Here is a 16,816-nt window from a genome sequence, read left to right on the forward strand (position 1 = left end):
ATTTAAAAGTACTGAGCATTTATTACATCACATATAAATTACTGTTTATTTCTAATATTGCCCAATAGAACACAGATCATTACATAGGTGATTTTCAAACATTTCAGTGATAAGCACTGGTCCTCTATTTAATTAATGTGGGACATGAGCAAAACAAAGAGGAACAGGTCTGATTGAGGTTAGTAAAATCTGCTTTAGCCTAATCTCTTTCTCTCTCCTCTTCTACCATTCCATTTCTCCTCAATGAAAACTTGGAACTCTGCAATCATGAATGTTAGAACAGTAGTTGCATTTTAAAATATTTAGTCACATAAAATAAAGAATTTAGTTATAACTCCATGGAATGCCAGCTTTAACCCACACAACTATCAAGTGGAAACTTCTGGGAGCCCACCCCAAGGTCCAAACCCATAGCTTAGAGGAGTTAGATCACTCTCACCTTGTGGAAGTTGGCAGCAACTGATTAGTTTTATGTGTAGATCTTGCTGCTCTGATTTAGGAAGCAAGGACAGGGGAGGAGAGCAAGACTGGAGATTGGTCAGCTGCCTGCAACCATTCTTCCCAGGTGAAACTGTTTGTTCTTTCTTCATTGAATTCTACTCTGTCTTTCTGGCTTTTTCCTCTCTTACAAGTAAGAACCTTAAGTCCAGCATTTTTGAAAACGTTATCTTGAACTAACAAGATTTCAGGGTATGCCTTCAAAGGGTTTTATTGTAGAATAGGAGATGCAGTGGACTGAACAAAAGAATTCAGTATTGCAGCCACAGTGTCACTGCTTTGAAGTGTTTAAATTTTGCCAATAATTCTTTGTTGGGAGAAAAGCTGAGTATTGGGAGAGAAGCTGAGACAGGGCTTGCATGTCTGCTAGACTTGCTGGCTCCTTGCTTCTAGCACTCCAGTTATCTCAAGCAGCCATATGTTTCTCATTCACTTGATACACTGTTTTCTTTCAACTCACACACATCCTCACCACCTGTTTGTTTGAGCACCAATAAATAGCAGTGGCCTCCCAGAGCTTGGGGCCTTCACAGCCTCCACACTCAGGATGGTTTCTGGTCCCAGTTTCTTTCTCTCTCTCAAACTGTCTTTTTCTCATTTCTTAGACTCCGTCGTACTTCGTTGCCCCCCCCCCCACCCCCAGCGACCTGGTGTTGGGTCTCATCGCCCCAACATTCCTTGTGCCCAATGTGGGGTGACAAAGACCCCAGTGAAGGAACGCTAGGGCCTGTGAAAACGGAGGATGCATTGTCAAAGGGCACGGAGGACGTCTAAAGAAGCTCTGCTAGAAAACAGTGCTTTGAAGAACCAGGGTAACAATGGGACGAAGTGAAAGCAGACATTCGGCTAATTTAAAAATTTTTAAAGCATTTCTTTTAAAGTGAGGGAGTAAAAGTACTCAGTTTATCACTTTTTAGTACAGTAAAGCTATTTTGCCCATGGTTCCCGGAACAGGGAACTATGGAGTTGGATGAAAGGGAGAGAATTGGAAGAGATTTTTTTTAAAAGGTGTATAAAGAAGGAGCAGGGACAGGTACCCCTGAGAGTGCTGTTGAGGGAAGGATACCAGAGGGGCCGGAGGAAGCCCAAGGCCGCCCGCCTGGGCACGACGAGGGTGGAGGGGGTCACGAATCTGTCCCTTCCCTGAGAGGCCCCCCTGCCGCCACGGTCCCATGCCCCCATGACGACCCTCAGGCTAAACCCCAAGTCCCTGGCCGGTCCAAGCCCTGGCCTCCGGGGCTGTGCCGCTGACAAATCAGAGCCTCCCCCATGAACTCAGGAAGTGCGGAGAGGCGGCCTCCTCCGGTGCTGGGCTGCAGGGGCAGGCGGGCTGCGAAGTGCCCAAGGCCACAGCCCCGCGGGAGAGACCGGGGAGGCTGAGCGCCCTTGAGTGCCCCAGGCAAGTGCACGAGTGGCTATAGCAGTCCTGCTGGGACTACCTCACCTGGCACAGCCCCAAACAGTCCTGGCAGAGTTTCCCTTCGGGCAGCGCTGCCGTCCCCACAGCAGGGCTATTACAACCCCTTCTACTTCCTGAGTCCTGGGCCGCGGTCCCTGACCCGGGGATAGCTGCAGGCATCAGCACCTGGGCTCCAGTCGCGGGCCTGGGACCCCGGGCTTCTCATGTGCAGGCGTCCCTGTGGGCCATTCCGGGGTTGAAGGTAGGATCTGCAGCCCCTTCCTGAAGCCTGAGACCGGGGCAACAGGCAGGCAGAGAATGTTTTTCCATCCTTGGTCCACCATGGTGAATTTTATTCTCGTCTTTGAAAAAGCAGCCATTGTCTTAAGCATTATGCACCTCGGTGGGATGAGGGATATCTCTAAGTGTGCTATGCATTATATAATGGAAAACATAAAGACACATCAATGGAAGACTTGCAGAAAATGATGGTTGTGGCTCTTATATACAGATTATTAATTTGTTTCTATGAGACAATTTGCATTTGGGGAGCAGGTGGAGCTACCCCAGGGAAGTTCCTGGTGGGGCTTCGAGTTGTGACATGTAATACATTAGTGCTTATTGCACTAAGTCGGGTTTTAGTGATTCCTTTCTCAAATGTTAGCATTACAATGTCCACTACATGAGCTTTGATCAAGAATTTTTCGATTGCTGCTTTTTTTCCCTGCTTGCATCACACTGCTGTTTTTTCAGCATAATCGAACAGCCTATGATATTGTGGCAGGAACTACTGTGGTAAAAAGAAATGGGGTCAGATGATGCCCCCAAAGCCCTGATTACCACACGTTATAATGATAAGACTAAATTGTGTATCGAGGCCATCAGTATCCCTGGGTTACACTAATTAACGATTTAGAAATTAAAGCAGTCACTCCAGTGTGATGCAGGTCACTATGAAAGTGTATTTATTTTACTTAAATGCCAAAGAACTTTTCCAGAAGAAAAACTTATTGAATTCAAATATTAAAATTTGTAGATAAAAAATACAAATGATTTATAAACAATGGACAATATATGCTTTAAGATCTAAGGCACTTAAGATCTAAGAATTTGCTGAAAGCATTTTCAGCTTTGAAATCTCCAAATGAAACTTCAAAATTTATTTTGGTTTATCCCAAAATAATGGAAAATGTCCAGTTGTGTTTTGTAAACATCTATAATAACTGATCTTTTAGTTTACACTTCTGGGGAGCTACCAAAGAAGGTCCCCATGGGAGTTAGGAGACCCTTACCCTGAGGAACAGTTGGTCTAACAGAAGGTCTAGTCTAAATGTAAAAGGTGTTACTATACATTCAGAAATAATTGACTCTGATTATACCGGAGAGATTCAATTGGTTATTAGTTCCTCGACTCCGTGTTCTGCCTCCCCAGGAGAAAGAATTGCCCAGTAGTTGCTGTTACCTTACATAAAGCTAGGAAGCAGCAGAGTGAAAAGAACAGGAGGCTTTGGTAATACTGATCCAGCAGGAAAGGCTGTGTGTTGGGTTAATCAAGTGTCTGACAAAAGACCTATTTGCACAGTAACTATTCAGGGAAAATATTTTGAAGGACTAGTAGATAATGAGCTGAGGTCTCTACTGTTGCTATAAATCAATGGCCCCAGCACTGGCCTAAGCAAAAGGCATCCATTGATATTGTTGGAGTAGGAGCTGCCTGGGAAGTTTATTAATGTTCCTTGATTTTATCAAGGGCCGGATGGTCAGGAGGGGACAATCCAACCTATCAATACACCTATTCCTGTCAATTTATGGGGTAGAGACTTATTGCAAAAATGGGGTGCTGAAATAACTTCCTACAGATCAGTATAGTAATCATAGTAGACAAATGATGAAAAACATGGGATATAACCTGGGGAAAGGACCAGGAAAAGATAAAAACGGCCAATCAGAACCTTTAGAATTAAGGGGGCAAACAGATCAGACCAGATTGGGGTGTCATTTTTAGGAACAGCCATTGTTGAGCCTCCAGCTCCCATTCCTCTTGTTTGGCTAACTGTCAAACCCATTTAGGTGGAGCAATGGCCACGGAAACAGGAAAAACTGGAGGCTTTAAAAGAACTGGTGCAGGAACAATTGCAAAAGGGCCATATAGAGCCTACTTTCTCCCCTTGGAATTCTCCTGTATTTGTCATTAAGAAAAAAATCAGGGAAATGGAGAATGTTAACAGATTTAAGGGCTGCTAATGCTGTGATTCAGCCCATGGGTGCGCTACAACCAGGGCTGCCCTCCCCAACAATGATCCCAAAATACTGGACTCTCATAGTGATAGATCTAAAGGGTTACTTTTTTACCATTCCTTTAACTGCCCAAGATTATGAAAAATTTGCTTTTACTGTTCCCGCCATAAATAATGAAAACCCAGTGGACAGATACTATTGGAAAGTATTACCACAAGGTATGCTAAATAGTCTATTTGTCAAACTTATATCGGGAAAGCTATTAAGCCAGTTACAGAACAGGTTAAAAAATGTTATATCATCCATTACATGGATGATAGTCTGTGTACAGCTGAGACTGGGGAGGAACTGATGTGCTACAAACAGTTAAAAAATACTGTAAATGCGACAGGGTTAATTATAGCCCCCAATAAAATCCAAACTTCTCCCTTTCAATATCTAGGAATGAAGGTAGAGCAAAGTGCTATTAAGCCCCAAAAGGTTCAAATTCAAAAAGATAATTTAGAAACCTTAAATGATTTCCAAACATTATTAGGAGACATTAATTGGATTTGTCCAACTTTAGGCATTCCTACCTATGCTATGTCTCACCTCTTTTACTTTACGAGGCGATTCTAACCTTAACAGTAAATGCTTCATGTCCAAAAAAGCACTGGAGGAACTTCAATTAATTGAGGAAAAAATTCAAGATCAACCCATGACTGCAGCTGAACAATATCTGACAGGACAAAAGGAAAATAAAGGCTGGACAAGATATATGGTAGAGGGATGCACATACAAAGAGCTGGGAAAAAGGAAAGATAATTTTATGGGGAAGAGGATTTGCTTGTCTCTCCACGTGACAATCAGGTGCCTGTGTGGGTGCCCACCAAACATCTGAAGATCTATCATGAACCACAGCATGTGGTGGACCCACGTGTACCGTGCAAATTGAAGGCTTAAGACTTTTTTGCTATACTGTGGCACAAGAAGGATAAGCCTCGATTTGCTTTCTCTGTGCCTTCTGTTAATCAGGAGAAGCCTGCTTCTCATTATCAATGGTAAGTTTTACTCCGTGGTAATTAACCAAAGGGCAGAAGCTGAGTTACAAATGCTTCAGCAATGGCGTGGCTCCCGGCTACAGCCACAGAAGTTTTTGCTTGTGTTTCAGTGGATTTACTAACATGGGGGTGAGGGTATGCTTGGGTTTTTGCAGGAGATGAACAAACCACGTAGGTGCCCTGAGGATGTTGTACGACCATGGAACAGGCGACTGGAAGGACCCATGGATCCCAACCATGGACTAGGCTCCCCCAGTATGAGCCATGCTGAGAAAGTGCTGGAGCACCAGGGTTTTACCTAATAGATGCTTAATGGACAAATGCTTTCTGACTGAACTCCTCTGAACCCTGATTACAAGAGACCCTAATAATAGGTAGGCAGGAGTATCATCGCCCCTATTCAGCATGAAGAAGTTACAGAAGACAGATCTTCATCCTTCTGCGACCCCTGGGATTAAGGGTCCTCTTGTAAAAGGGAAAGAGGAGATGTAGGAAGCATTCAAGCCAGAGAAACTCCATTTTGAATAAGGGCTAAGAAAAATGAAGCTGGATCACCAATCAGCAATTGCCTTGCTCAACTAATTTAAAAAAAGAGGCCACCTTTTGCTAATAATAATGATAGCTGTGGTGGTTTTTACAAAAAAGAAGGGGGCGTTGGGAGAGAAGCTGAGGCAGGACTCGCATGTCTGCTAGACTTGCTGGCTCCTTTTAGCACTCCCGTTATCTCAAGCAGCCATATGTTTCTCATTCACTTGATGCATTGTTTCTTTTTAACCCCTACATCCTCACCACCTGTCTGGGCACCAATAAATAGCGTGGCCTCCCAGAGCTCGGGGCCTTTGCAGCTTCCACACTCACGATGGTCTCTGGTCCCACTTTCTCTCTCAAACTGTCTTTTTCTCTTTCCTTTGACTCTGCTGGACTTCACCGCCCGCACGACCTGGTGTTGGGTCTGATCACCCCAACAATTCTTCTGTGTTTAAGTGTCTTCATATCCAGTGTCAGCATCTTCTGAAGATGTGTGAACTCTTTCACTTTGTGCATGATTCATGCATGGAAAAGGGTATCTCTGGTCTTCTTTTAATATTTTAGTGTTTATATTTTAAATGTAACAAAGTAGGGCTAAACATTAGGACAGAAATAATACAAAAAGTATGCAAATAAATGACTGATTTTTCTATCTTCACAGTAATATCAGAAATGTTTTGAGGTTCAGGGTTTTCTCAGTAACTTCATAAGTCTTAAAAACCATTCTATTTCAGTCTACATTAATGATTCTAATGCCCATTGTTAGAAAAACAAAACCCCTCAGAAACAGAAGCCCAGGAGGAAAAAGAAAGGACTAAAAAAATTTAAGTTTTTGCACTTGGTGTCCTTAAAATTATTTTTAGTTTATAAACTATTGCCATAGAAATACTTATATTCTTTTTAAAATATTGAATTATATATTAATATACTTTTTTCAAACCTGGATATCATCGCCTGTATTTTCTCTAAAAATTCTAACCTCAATACATCCTAACAGATGAGCTTACTTATAAATTTTTTAGGTGATTTCAACTTTCTCTTGAAATATCTAAACATCACATTCAACTCGCACAAAACAAATAGGTATAGGACAGTTGTTCCAATTCATAGGATTTACTGCTCTCCAACACTACATTAGTTCAGAGAACTCCAATTAGCAGAGACGATACTGAAGTTTTGTAGTGTATTTGGAGGAATCGACTCTTGTTGACCATATGTCTACATCAGAAATTAGTAGTCATAAGAAATGACCAACCCTGGGTGATAATGAAAATATATGCCATTATATTTTTTGAATTTTCCTCTCCCAGTTCACTTGTGCTTTGGATAGGAAAAATTAATGGGTTGACATGTTTTCTTAAAGTACTTTTTGTTGTTGTGAATTTAGGTGTATAGTATAAAATAAGAGTTCAATTTTATTCCTTTTTGTTACTCTCTGAAGTTGTGTGTAATTCCTCCAAATGATTTTGCCCAAATTATCTGAGAGACTTACAAATATTGTCTTTTTGTGCCTACTAATTACCTAGGACACCCTACACATTCACCAGAGAGGATACATAAGGGATATCTGAAAAGCAACAACAACAATAAATGGTCTCTACAGTTCTGTGGAGAACCACATGATGTAAAGGAATTCACTCACAGAGCCAACTACAACAGCTGAAAATATTTTGACATTACATTTAACTAAGTTGATCTGAAAGAGTTACAAAAGTAATGGTGAAATCATAAATGATACTATCATCAATTGGAAGTTTGATTATTAAAAATATGTGGTAGGCACTAGGTTAAAATGTATTATTTAACCCACACACGTAAGATATTACTATATTCATATTAAGAGCATCAAACTCAAACTAATTTTCCTGGAATCTCATTGGTGTATTGAAAGATTTGAAATTAAAGCCTCATATCTAAAGGAGTGATATATACACATACATGTATATCATAAATATGACATATATCTTTTTCTATAGGAAACTTGTAACAATTGCTGTAATGCATTGTGTAGTATTTTCCTTAATCGTGGTGGTTCCTGAACTGATCCCACAACTGTTGGATAATGTTCAGTACAACCTTATTGGGAGAAAATTCTAGTAAAATATTGTATGCCTCCTTTCCCATAACATTTCATCCGTGTATTCTTCCTCTGTGGCTTCAATATGTGATAGAATTGAGGAAAATGTACACAGTGAAATTTGAAACTCAACAAAATGATTTTGAAAAATTATTTGTACTAACTAAATCATTATGTAGAATATTTTCAACACCAGAAATTTCCTTTGTGCTCTATAATCCCCATCCTAGGACACTTCTATCATGGAATAATTTTCCTAATAACTCAACACTATCCTCCCATCACTGGGCAACTGCTGCTTTGATTCCTATCCCTAGACATATTTTCTTGGTTTTTGAATTTCATGTTTGTTGAAATGTTCGATTCATACTCTCAATCTTCTTTTAGTCAGTATTTTGCTTTTGAACTTCATCCATGTTTGTATTGGTACATAGTATTTCACTATATGAATATATCATAGTTTTCTCTCCATACCCCTATATTCCAGTTTGGGGATGTAAGAAAACTGCAATTGTATTCCCCAAATCTATAAATTTTTTTAATTACTATAAAAATTCCTATACAAAAATTTGTGGACACATGCATTAATTTTTTTATAGATCTAAGAGTAAAATTACTAGATCATAGTATATATATTTAAATTTGGAAGAAACTGACAGTTTTCCAAAATTGTTGAATTTTACATTACCACTAGTAATTTTTGGAGTCCCATTTTCTCAACATTCTTGCTAAATTTGATATAGAAATATTTTTTAGTATTTAAGTTAGAAATGGAAAATGGAATAAACTGGTATCTTATTGTGATCGTAATTTTCATTTACCTGATGACTAATGATAACACGTTTCCATGTACTTTTTGACCATTCATATATATTATTTTTAAAGTGTCTATGCCTATTCTTTTCTTTGTTGATTTTCTTTTGATTCTGTGTTCTGAACAATTTTTCCGATTTTCATCTAAAAGTTTTATTATTTTTATATTTGTCTTTGTCTCAGAATCCTGCAATGATAAAACACAGCCGTTTTACCACTAGAAGACAAAGTTCTCTCTCCCTTGAGACCCTCACATATATGACATAGCTTTGGATGCCTGGAATAAGGTGGTTAGAAGATACCAGAGTTAATAATGCCATAATCCAAACTTGAGGTTCTGAAAAAAGAGCAGAACTAAGAACCAGCTTCTATTTCTACTTGAAGCCTTGCTCTAATTTTCATATACATTTGTGTATCAGTTTCAGATTCTATCTGAGACGTTGTGTGTTATACTGGGGAGATGTCTGACTTTTTAAAAAATATACCTCTTAAGTGTTTGTTTTTAGGAGGATTTATTTTAGGAGGAAAATAACATAGCTTGACTCAGATAGCAAACTCTGCTTTCATCGACTGGCATTGAGTGCCTGCAGCTTTTCCATGTTCATAGGTCCAACACCAGGTGGAAGCCACCAAGGCCTGGGATTTGCCCGCACAGAAGCAATGGCCTGAGCTTCACCTTGTCACCTTTTATCCTTGGCTGAAGCTGTAGTAGCTGGGATGCAGGGCGCCAAGTCCCAAGGCTGCACAGAGCAGCGGTGGGCCCCGGGCCTGGCCCAGGAAATGATTTTTCCCTCTTAGGCCTCTGGGCCTGTCATGGGAGGGACTGCTATGAAGTTCTGTAAAATGCCCTGGAGACAGTTTCCTCATTGTCTGGGCTATTAACATTTGGCTCCAAGTCACTTATGCAAATTTCTGCAGCAAGCTTAACTTTCTCAGAAAATTGGTTTTTCTTTTCTACAGCATGGTCAGGCTGCAAATTTTCCAAACTCTTATGTTACCCTTTTAAACATAATTTTTAATTTTAGATCATTTCTGTCTTCACACATATAAGCATACACTTTTATAAAATGTCTTCCATCAAATAGACTAAATTATCTCTCTCTGTTCAAAGTTCTACAGATCTCCAGGCAGGGGTAAAATGCCACCTGTCTCTTTGCTAAAGCATAGCAAGAGTGACCTTTGCTCCAGTTCCCAGTAAGTTTCTCATCTCCATCTGAGACCATCTCAGGCTGGACCTCATTGTCCATATCTTCATCAGCATTTTGGTCAAAACCGTTCAAGTATCTAGGAAGTTCCAGATTTTCCCACATCTTATCTTCTTCTGAACTCTCCAAACTCTTCCAACCTCTGCCCATTACTTAGTTCCAAAGTTGCTTCCACATTTCAAGTATCCTTATAGCAATGCTCCACTTCTCTAACTACCAAACTTCTGTATTAGTCTGTTTTCAAACTACTTTAAAGAACTTCCTGAGACTGAGTAACTTATAAAGTAGAGAAGTTAATTGACTCACAGTTTACATGGCTGGGAAAGCCTCAGCAACCTTACAATCATGGCAGAAAGCAAAGGAGAAACAAGCATCTTTTTTTTTTTTTTTTTTTTTTTTTTTTTACAAGGCAGAGGAGAGAGACATTGTGGGCACAGGAAAGTGCACACCACTTTTATTAAAACCATTATACCTCCTGAGAACTCACTATCATAAAAACAGCATGGGGAAACCACCCCATAACCCAATCACCTCCCACCAGATTCCTCCCTTGACATGTAGTGATTACAATTCAAGAATAGATTTGGGTGGGGACACAGAGCCAAGCCATATCACTACTTCAATCTCTCTATTTTTTTAGACTTTTTATTTATGTTTGATTTAATCTTAGTAGATTGTATTTTGCTAGGAATTTATTCATTTCCTCGGTTATTCAATTTGTTGGCATATAATTGTAATAGTCCTTCATGATCCATTTTATTTTTGAGATTAATTGTAATGGCTCCATTTTCATTTATAATTTTATTTTACTCTTCCCTTTGTTTTCTTTGTTAGCCAAGCTGAAAGTTTGCCAATTTTGTTTATTTTTTCAAAATGCCAGCTCTTATTTTCGTTAATTTTTCTATATTTATTGGATTTATTTATGTTCTGATCTTTTTTATTTCCTTCTGATAATTTTGGGATTGATTTTTTTTCCATTTTTTTTAAGTGTTATGTTTTGGGGCATAATGTTAGGCAATTTGTTTGAGATCTAAATCTGACCCCCACAAGCCACAAGTACCTGTTACTATATTATTTCATATATTATATATCATGTGTCCTAGTGTCTTAGCTGGGACTTGAAGAATATACGAATAGTTTCATCCTTATCAGGGAACTTACAAAGGTAAGATTAACTAAACACAATGTAAACTTATGCTCAAATATGACATACTGGAAAATGGGTAAAACACCACATACCATTGTGAACGATGTGGTCCTCATTGTTCCACAATGCGCCAATCACATATACTGGAAATTATAATATAGTTCCTCCTGTTTCATGACTTCTGAAACTACCTTGTGGCATGCCTGTTCAGCTCTATAATGGTTTACTCTGTGTCCAGGGAGTCGGAGGATTTACCAAATTGTCATTGTCCCTCATCTTTTCCCAGGAGGTGCCTTTCCCCTATTAAGAAAACAGCCTCAATCTTTCTTTCTCAAAGACGATCGAACTTATTAGAATAGAAATAAAATCTGCCTGGTTATTTCTTTTGTCTTCAGCATATTACTGACTACTTAATGCTAATTTCTGCTATCTTCACAATCTGCAATTTATTACTCAAACTCTGCTTTTTGATGGCTTTCTATTTGAGCATAGACACTTTCAAAATGTCAAAATGGACTGATAAGTTTACATTTCTGAGTCAATTTTCTTTTTGATTATGTATTTTGGAAATTTTTGTGTGTCACATTTCACTGCTTTCATTTATTTTCTTTGAAAATATTTCATTGACAAATGTGTATTTTCAAGGTGCACAGTGTGTTTATATGTGTATGCATTGTGTAATGATTACTAAAACATTAATTAGCACACCTTTTACCACCCATGGCTCACCCTGCGTGTGTGTGTGTGTTTGTGTATGTGTGGTGAAGACTCTTGCAATCTGCTCTTTCATGAAATTTCAAGTAAAAAGTTCAGTATTATAAACTGCAATCACCATGTGGTACACTGGATCCACAAATGACATTAAGAGACAAAATAGGGCCGGCTGCAGTGGCTCACGCACTTAATTCCAGCACTTTGGGAGGCTGAGGCAGGTGGATCACTTGAGACTAGGGAGTTCAAGCCCAGACTGGCCAACGTGACAAACCCCCACCCCTTCTAAAAATACAGAATTAGGCATGGTGGCACATGCCTGTAGTCCTAGCTACTTGGGAGACTGAGGCCCAATAATAATTGCTTGAACTCAGGAGGCAGAAGTTGCAGTGAGCTGAAATCACGCTACTGCACTCCAGCCTGGGCAACAGAGCCAGACCCTGTCTTAAAATAGTGAGACAGTGACAATATAGAGCCAGGCATGGTGGCTCACATACATAAGTCCCAGCACTTTGGGAGGCTGAGGTGGGTGGATCACTTTGAGCTCAGGAGTTTGATACCAACCTGGGCAACATGGCAAAACCCTATCTCTGTGAAAAAGACAAAAACAGGCCAGGCATTGGTGGCTCATGGCTATAGTCCCAGTTATTTAGGAGGCTGAGGTGAGAGGATTGCTTGAGCGCAGGAATTTGATTCTGCAGTGAGCTATGGTTATGCCACTGCACTCCAAACTGGCCAACAAAGGGAGATTCTCTTAAACACAAATACAACAAAACTTGGTTCTAATACTTACTACTTTGGTGATCTCTGACAACTTACTGTATCTAGGCTCTACTTTATCATTTGAAAAATGGAACTTTTAACAGAACCTACCTCACAGAGCTGTTGTGATGGCTAAATTAATTGAGACATATAGAATCTCTATAACAGTAAGTGAGAGATCTTATTACCTGGTAATTTCTATGACCATCTTAAAGATTCAGTACACCAACAATATGGTAATGTTTATCCTCACATGACAATGTGGTATGCAATGTTTACTTTATTCCAATGAGATATATTCATTCATGTTTCTTTGGCTGCTGCACGTGGGATTTTATCTTATGATGGTGAACTAATATTGTAGAGTCTGATACTTTCAATAAAATTAGGATTATTAAAAAGAATAAAGGAAATCAAAATGCATAAGAAAATGTAGGGAGTTAAGGAAAGCAATCATGTTCAAAAGGCAAGATAACAATATCACTGCATACAGATCAGACCTCATTTACATGGTGAAGGTCTGTAACTGTCAAAGGACATCTGTAACAGCCAGCAGATAGATACAGTATGGTGTAGTGCATTTTATTCCATCTATTTGCTTTGTACATGTAGAACAGTCAACTGATGCAATCAAACAGTGAAGTCAATAAAAATATAGTACATTCCATGTAGTGCTTATTGACAAATTATGGATTGTCAACTCAGTGAGAAAGAGACTACAAAATCATCATAGAATGGTCCTCTTAAAGATGTAAAAACAACTGGAACACAAATTTTAACCACAGTTTATTACTTTTTTAGATAAATAAGGGGAAATCCATGAAAAAAAGGCAGTTATTAAGCAAGAACAACTAGAGAAAAAGACTAAACCTGAGACTTTCTATGGAAGTCTTCTGAACTTTAGCATAATTGATAATATCTACTTATGTAAAGAGAATGGGCTAACAATCAGCTGCTAATCAGAATTTACCAGTTATTGAGCTACAAAGTATGTTCAGTTAACAGACTTACATGTGCAAATAAAGGCATTGATAAGGAAACGGTGGAATCCTAATATTTGGAATAGTAATTATTTGAGCATAGTTGTAAGACTTAAAATCATCACATATCATGTAAACAATCAGTATTAAATGCAATGTCAAAATATACAAGCAAATGTATGAAGGCTAAAACAAAAGGAAAGTGCTTATATACACGAAAACACACAAACAGAAACACACACTCTGCAAATATTATTCCAAAGTGGATAGAAACACTAGAATCCTTGTCATTCCCTTCTCTAATGACCACTGTTTCCTACTCCCACCCAGCATACTAGCTTTCCTTGTCTCCTTTTTCTTTGTATCCATCATGCATATTCTACTATTGTATAAAATGGAATTATTATAAATTCAATTCATCTATCGATCAAAGAAGGCAAATGTTTCTGCTGTTTTACGTATAGCAATTAGAAAAGCCTATCATGTATTAAACATATGTAAATATGTTGAATCAGTTATGCTAGTTACATCTTCTGGAAGTATACAGAGCAAAAATTGATGCCCATAACCTAATTTATAGGAATCATATTGTACAAACTTTAAAGAAAAACATTAAATTATTCCATGTCCTCCATAGGGCATATTTTACATCTTTGTTTCTTAAACTATAGATCAAAGGATTCAACATGGGAATAACCAAGGTGTAAAATATGGAAGCCACTTTATCAGTGTCAAAGGAATGACTGGACTTGGGCTGCACGTACATGAAAAGCAAAGTCCCGTAGAACACTATGACCACTGTCAGGTGGGCTCCACAGGTAGAAAAAGCCTTTTGTCTGCCAGCAGAATTCATCCTGAGAATGGCTACAAGGATGAGCAGGTAAGATACAAGAACTATCAAAAGAGATGAAATCAAATTGATAGCCGCGAAGATCAGAATTATCAATTCAATTTCATGTGCATTTGAGCAGAGCAAAGGTAATAAGGGGAGACTGTCACAATAGAAATGTCTAATGACATTGCAGCCACAGAAGGATAAAGTAAAAATCTTTACGGTGACTAGAAGAGAAATGAATGTGCAGTAGACATAAGGGATTGCCACCAGCACCTGACATACCTTTTGTGACATGATTACTGTGTATAGCAGAGGGTTACAGATGGCCACATAGCGGTCGTAGGACATCGCTGAGAGAATAAAAAGTTCACTACCAATGAACACAAGAAAGCAAGCTAGCTGTGTTGCACAAAAATAATAAGAAATTGTATTCTTATCCACAACAAAATTTACTAACATTTTGGGTCCTACGGTTGTTGAATAACCAAGATCCATGAGAGCCAGATGTCTGAGAAAAAAGTACATAGGGGTTTGCAACCTGGAGTCCAACTTAGTGAGGACGATCATGCCCAAATTGCCCATCACTGAGATCACATAGATCATGAGGAACAATGCAAATAATGGTGCCTGCAGCTCAGCAATATTTGTGATTCCCGCAAGAATGAATTCATTCACCGTTGTTAGATTGTGTTGTTCCATCCAGGTTCATCAGAAAACCTATTCTGATAGAGACATCAGCATAGTCAATAGATTTCCTCTATCATCACCTGAGAAAATTTTTAGTATGCAAAGCTAACATAAGATACATCTAAATTTCACAATTTGTGACATTTGAAAACAAATGTACCTCTCACAAATAAAAACATGTTTAAATATAATTCAAGAAACAGATAAGACAGATCAGCAGTTTTCAGTTGGTTTTGATTTTACTCACCCGAAAACATTTTCCCATGTCTAGAGACATTTTATTTATCACAATTTGGAGGTGGGCCACTGTTGCATCTAAAGGTTAGAAGCCAGTAAGCTGCTAAACATTCTACTATAATCAATACTCAGCCCATCGCAATACCCAACCCCAAATATCAATAGTGCTAAGGTTGAGAAACTCCGATGAGATACATGGATAGATGATAGATCATAGATAGATAGATAGATAGATAGATTATGGATGAATAGAACCATATGAGAGAGAAAGATACGGACAGATATTCATGTATGTATAGATATCTAAAGAAAATTTTTAAAGTTAAAAATATTGTTAATACTGTGGATACCTGATATATTTACAATTATTGCACTATGTTTTTAGAGTGGTCATATTTATAAATTACTATTACGACATAATACAATTTTAGTTATATAAAAAATTGTCACAGATTCCAAAAATGCATAAAACCACCTGCTTCAAAACATCATCCTGTGAATACCCGTATCTCTTCGGGTGGTACAGCCGAGACTTTAATAGAGTTGACAGATATTAGGCATATGAGTAAGAGCAGCATAACAGATGACAGTGGCAATTATTTGTATTTACAAAGCAAAAAATATCAGGAAGTGTATGGATATAGATATATTCTACACTGTATCTTAATTCATGTCATATTTGAAAGGTTATGGTAGGCAAATAGTGTAAGTTATCTAAAACTGTTTGTTCTTATATCCAGAAGCAACATGTCATTGTGGAATTGTTGGGAAGGATGACTGAAGATTAAGTGATTCAATGTGTCTTTGTTGCCTAGAAGTAGTTCTAAAATATCAAGTACATTGTGAGTTTTCTTCTTCTTGTTATTGTGACAGCGCCTTACTTGAAAGAGGTTTTTTTACACATGTACACGTACATTATTCCGACTGTGAATTAACATCTTTGTTAGGACCATAAGGATGCCTAGGGGAGTCACAGGTCAAGTAGGATGTAATGCTTGCAACTTAGGGCAGTTCTTCTCCCCTCCCCCAATTCATATTCATGACTAAACTTGGTTAATCGGTACGCTATTGTTTTGGATTACTTATCTGTTTTTCACAACGAATTTAATAACATTTTAGATAAATTGTTTATATAAACTTTATTAAAACATTAATCTTCCCATAGTTTAATCTCAATATAATTGAGAAATGCTAACTTGAATGTGAAAGTTAAGTTTGTTTTATCATACAAAATCTTAGGGGAGTTTGAGGAAATCTGAACAAATTGGGAGAAAATGTGGTCCTTCATATTGGTTTGTATAACGAAGGATTAGTAAAAGCTCCTTTTTGGATAAAAGGATACTATAGATTAAAGAAATGATTAAAAGTCACTTCGTTACACAGTAACATAGAGACAAAATAAATACACCAAACATGAGAGAGATGTGGATTTCTGGCTGTTTAAAAATTTTCTGGACATGCAAGCCACAGAAACTAGGAAATAAGGTATAGCACATAATGCAAATAAACATATGTGTAATTGAATAAATATATATCTAAATATCCCCCAATAACCCACAGATGGATATGGAGGGCATGATAACCTAAGATAATTATTATTGGTTAAAAAAATTCTAAGCCCCAATGCTTTTTGAAAAAGAAAAAATAGTGTTTACAATG

The 16,816-nt window shown here is 38.1% G+C and overlaps 1 protein-coding gene and 1 pseudogene across 1 annotated transcript; one reads left to right on the plus strand and one right to left on the minus strand.

Moving 5' to 3' along the window:
* Positions 1-1,240: 1,240 nt before the first annotated feature.
* LOC126936426 (protein FAM8A1-like) lies at positions 1,241-6,529 on the plus strand (annotated as a pseudogene).
* A 7,452-nt stretch (positions 6,530-13,981) lies between these two features.
* LOC126936428 (olfactory receptor 8K3) lies at positions 13,982-15,543 on the minus strand. Its single transcript, XM_050759223.1, has one exon. The coding sequence runs from the start codon at positions 14,930-14,932 to the stop codon at positions 13,982-13,984; it is 951 nt and encodes a 316-aa protein (XP_050615180.1). The 5' UTR covers positions 14,933-15,543.
* Positions 15,544-16,816: the final 1,273 nt, after the last annotated feature.

Source organism: Macaca thibetana, chromosome 14 (assembly GCF_024542745.1).
Source record: "Macaca thibetana thibetana isolate TM-01 chromosome 14, ASM2454274v1, whole genome shotgun sequence".
Lineage (NCBI taxonomy): Eukaryota > Metazoa > Chordata > Mammalia > Primates > Cercopithecidae > Macaca > Macaca thibetana.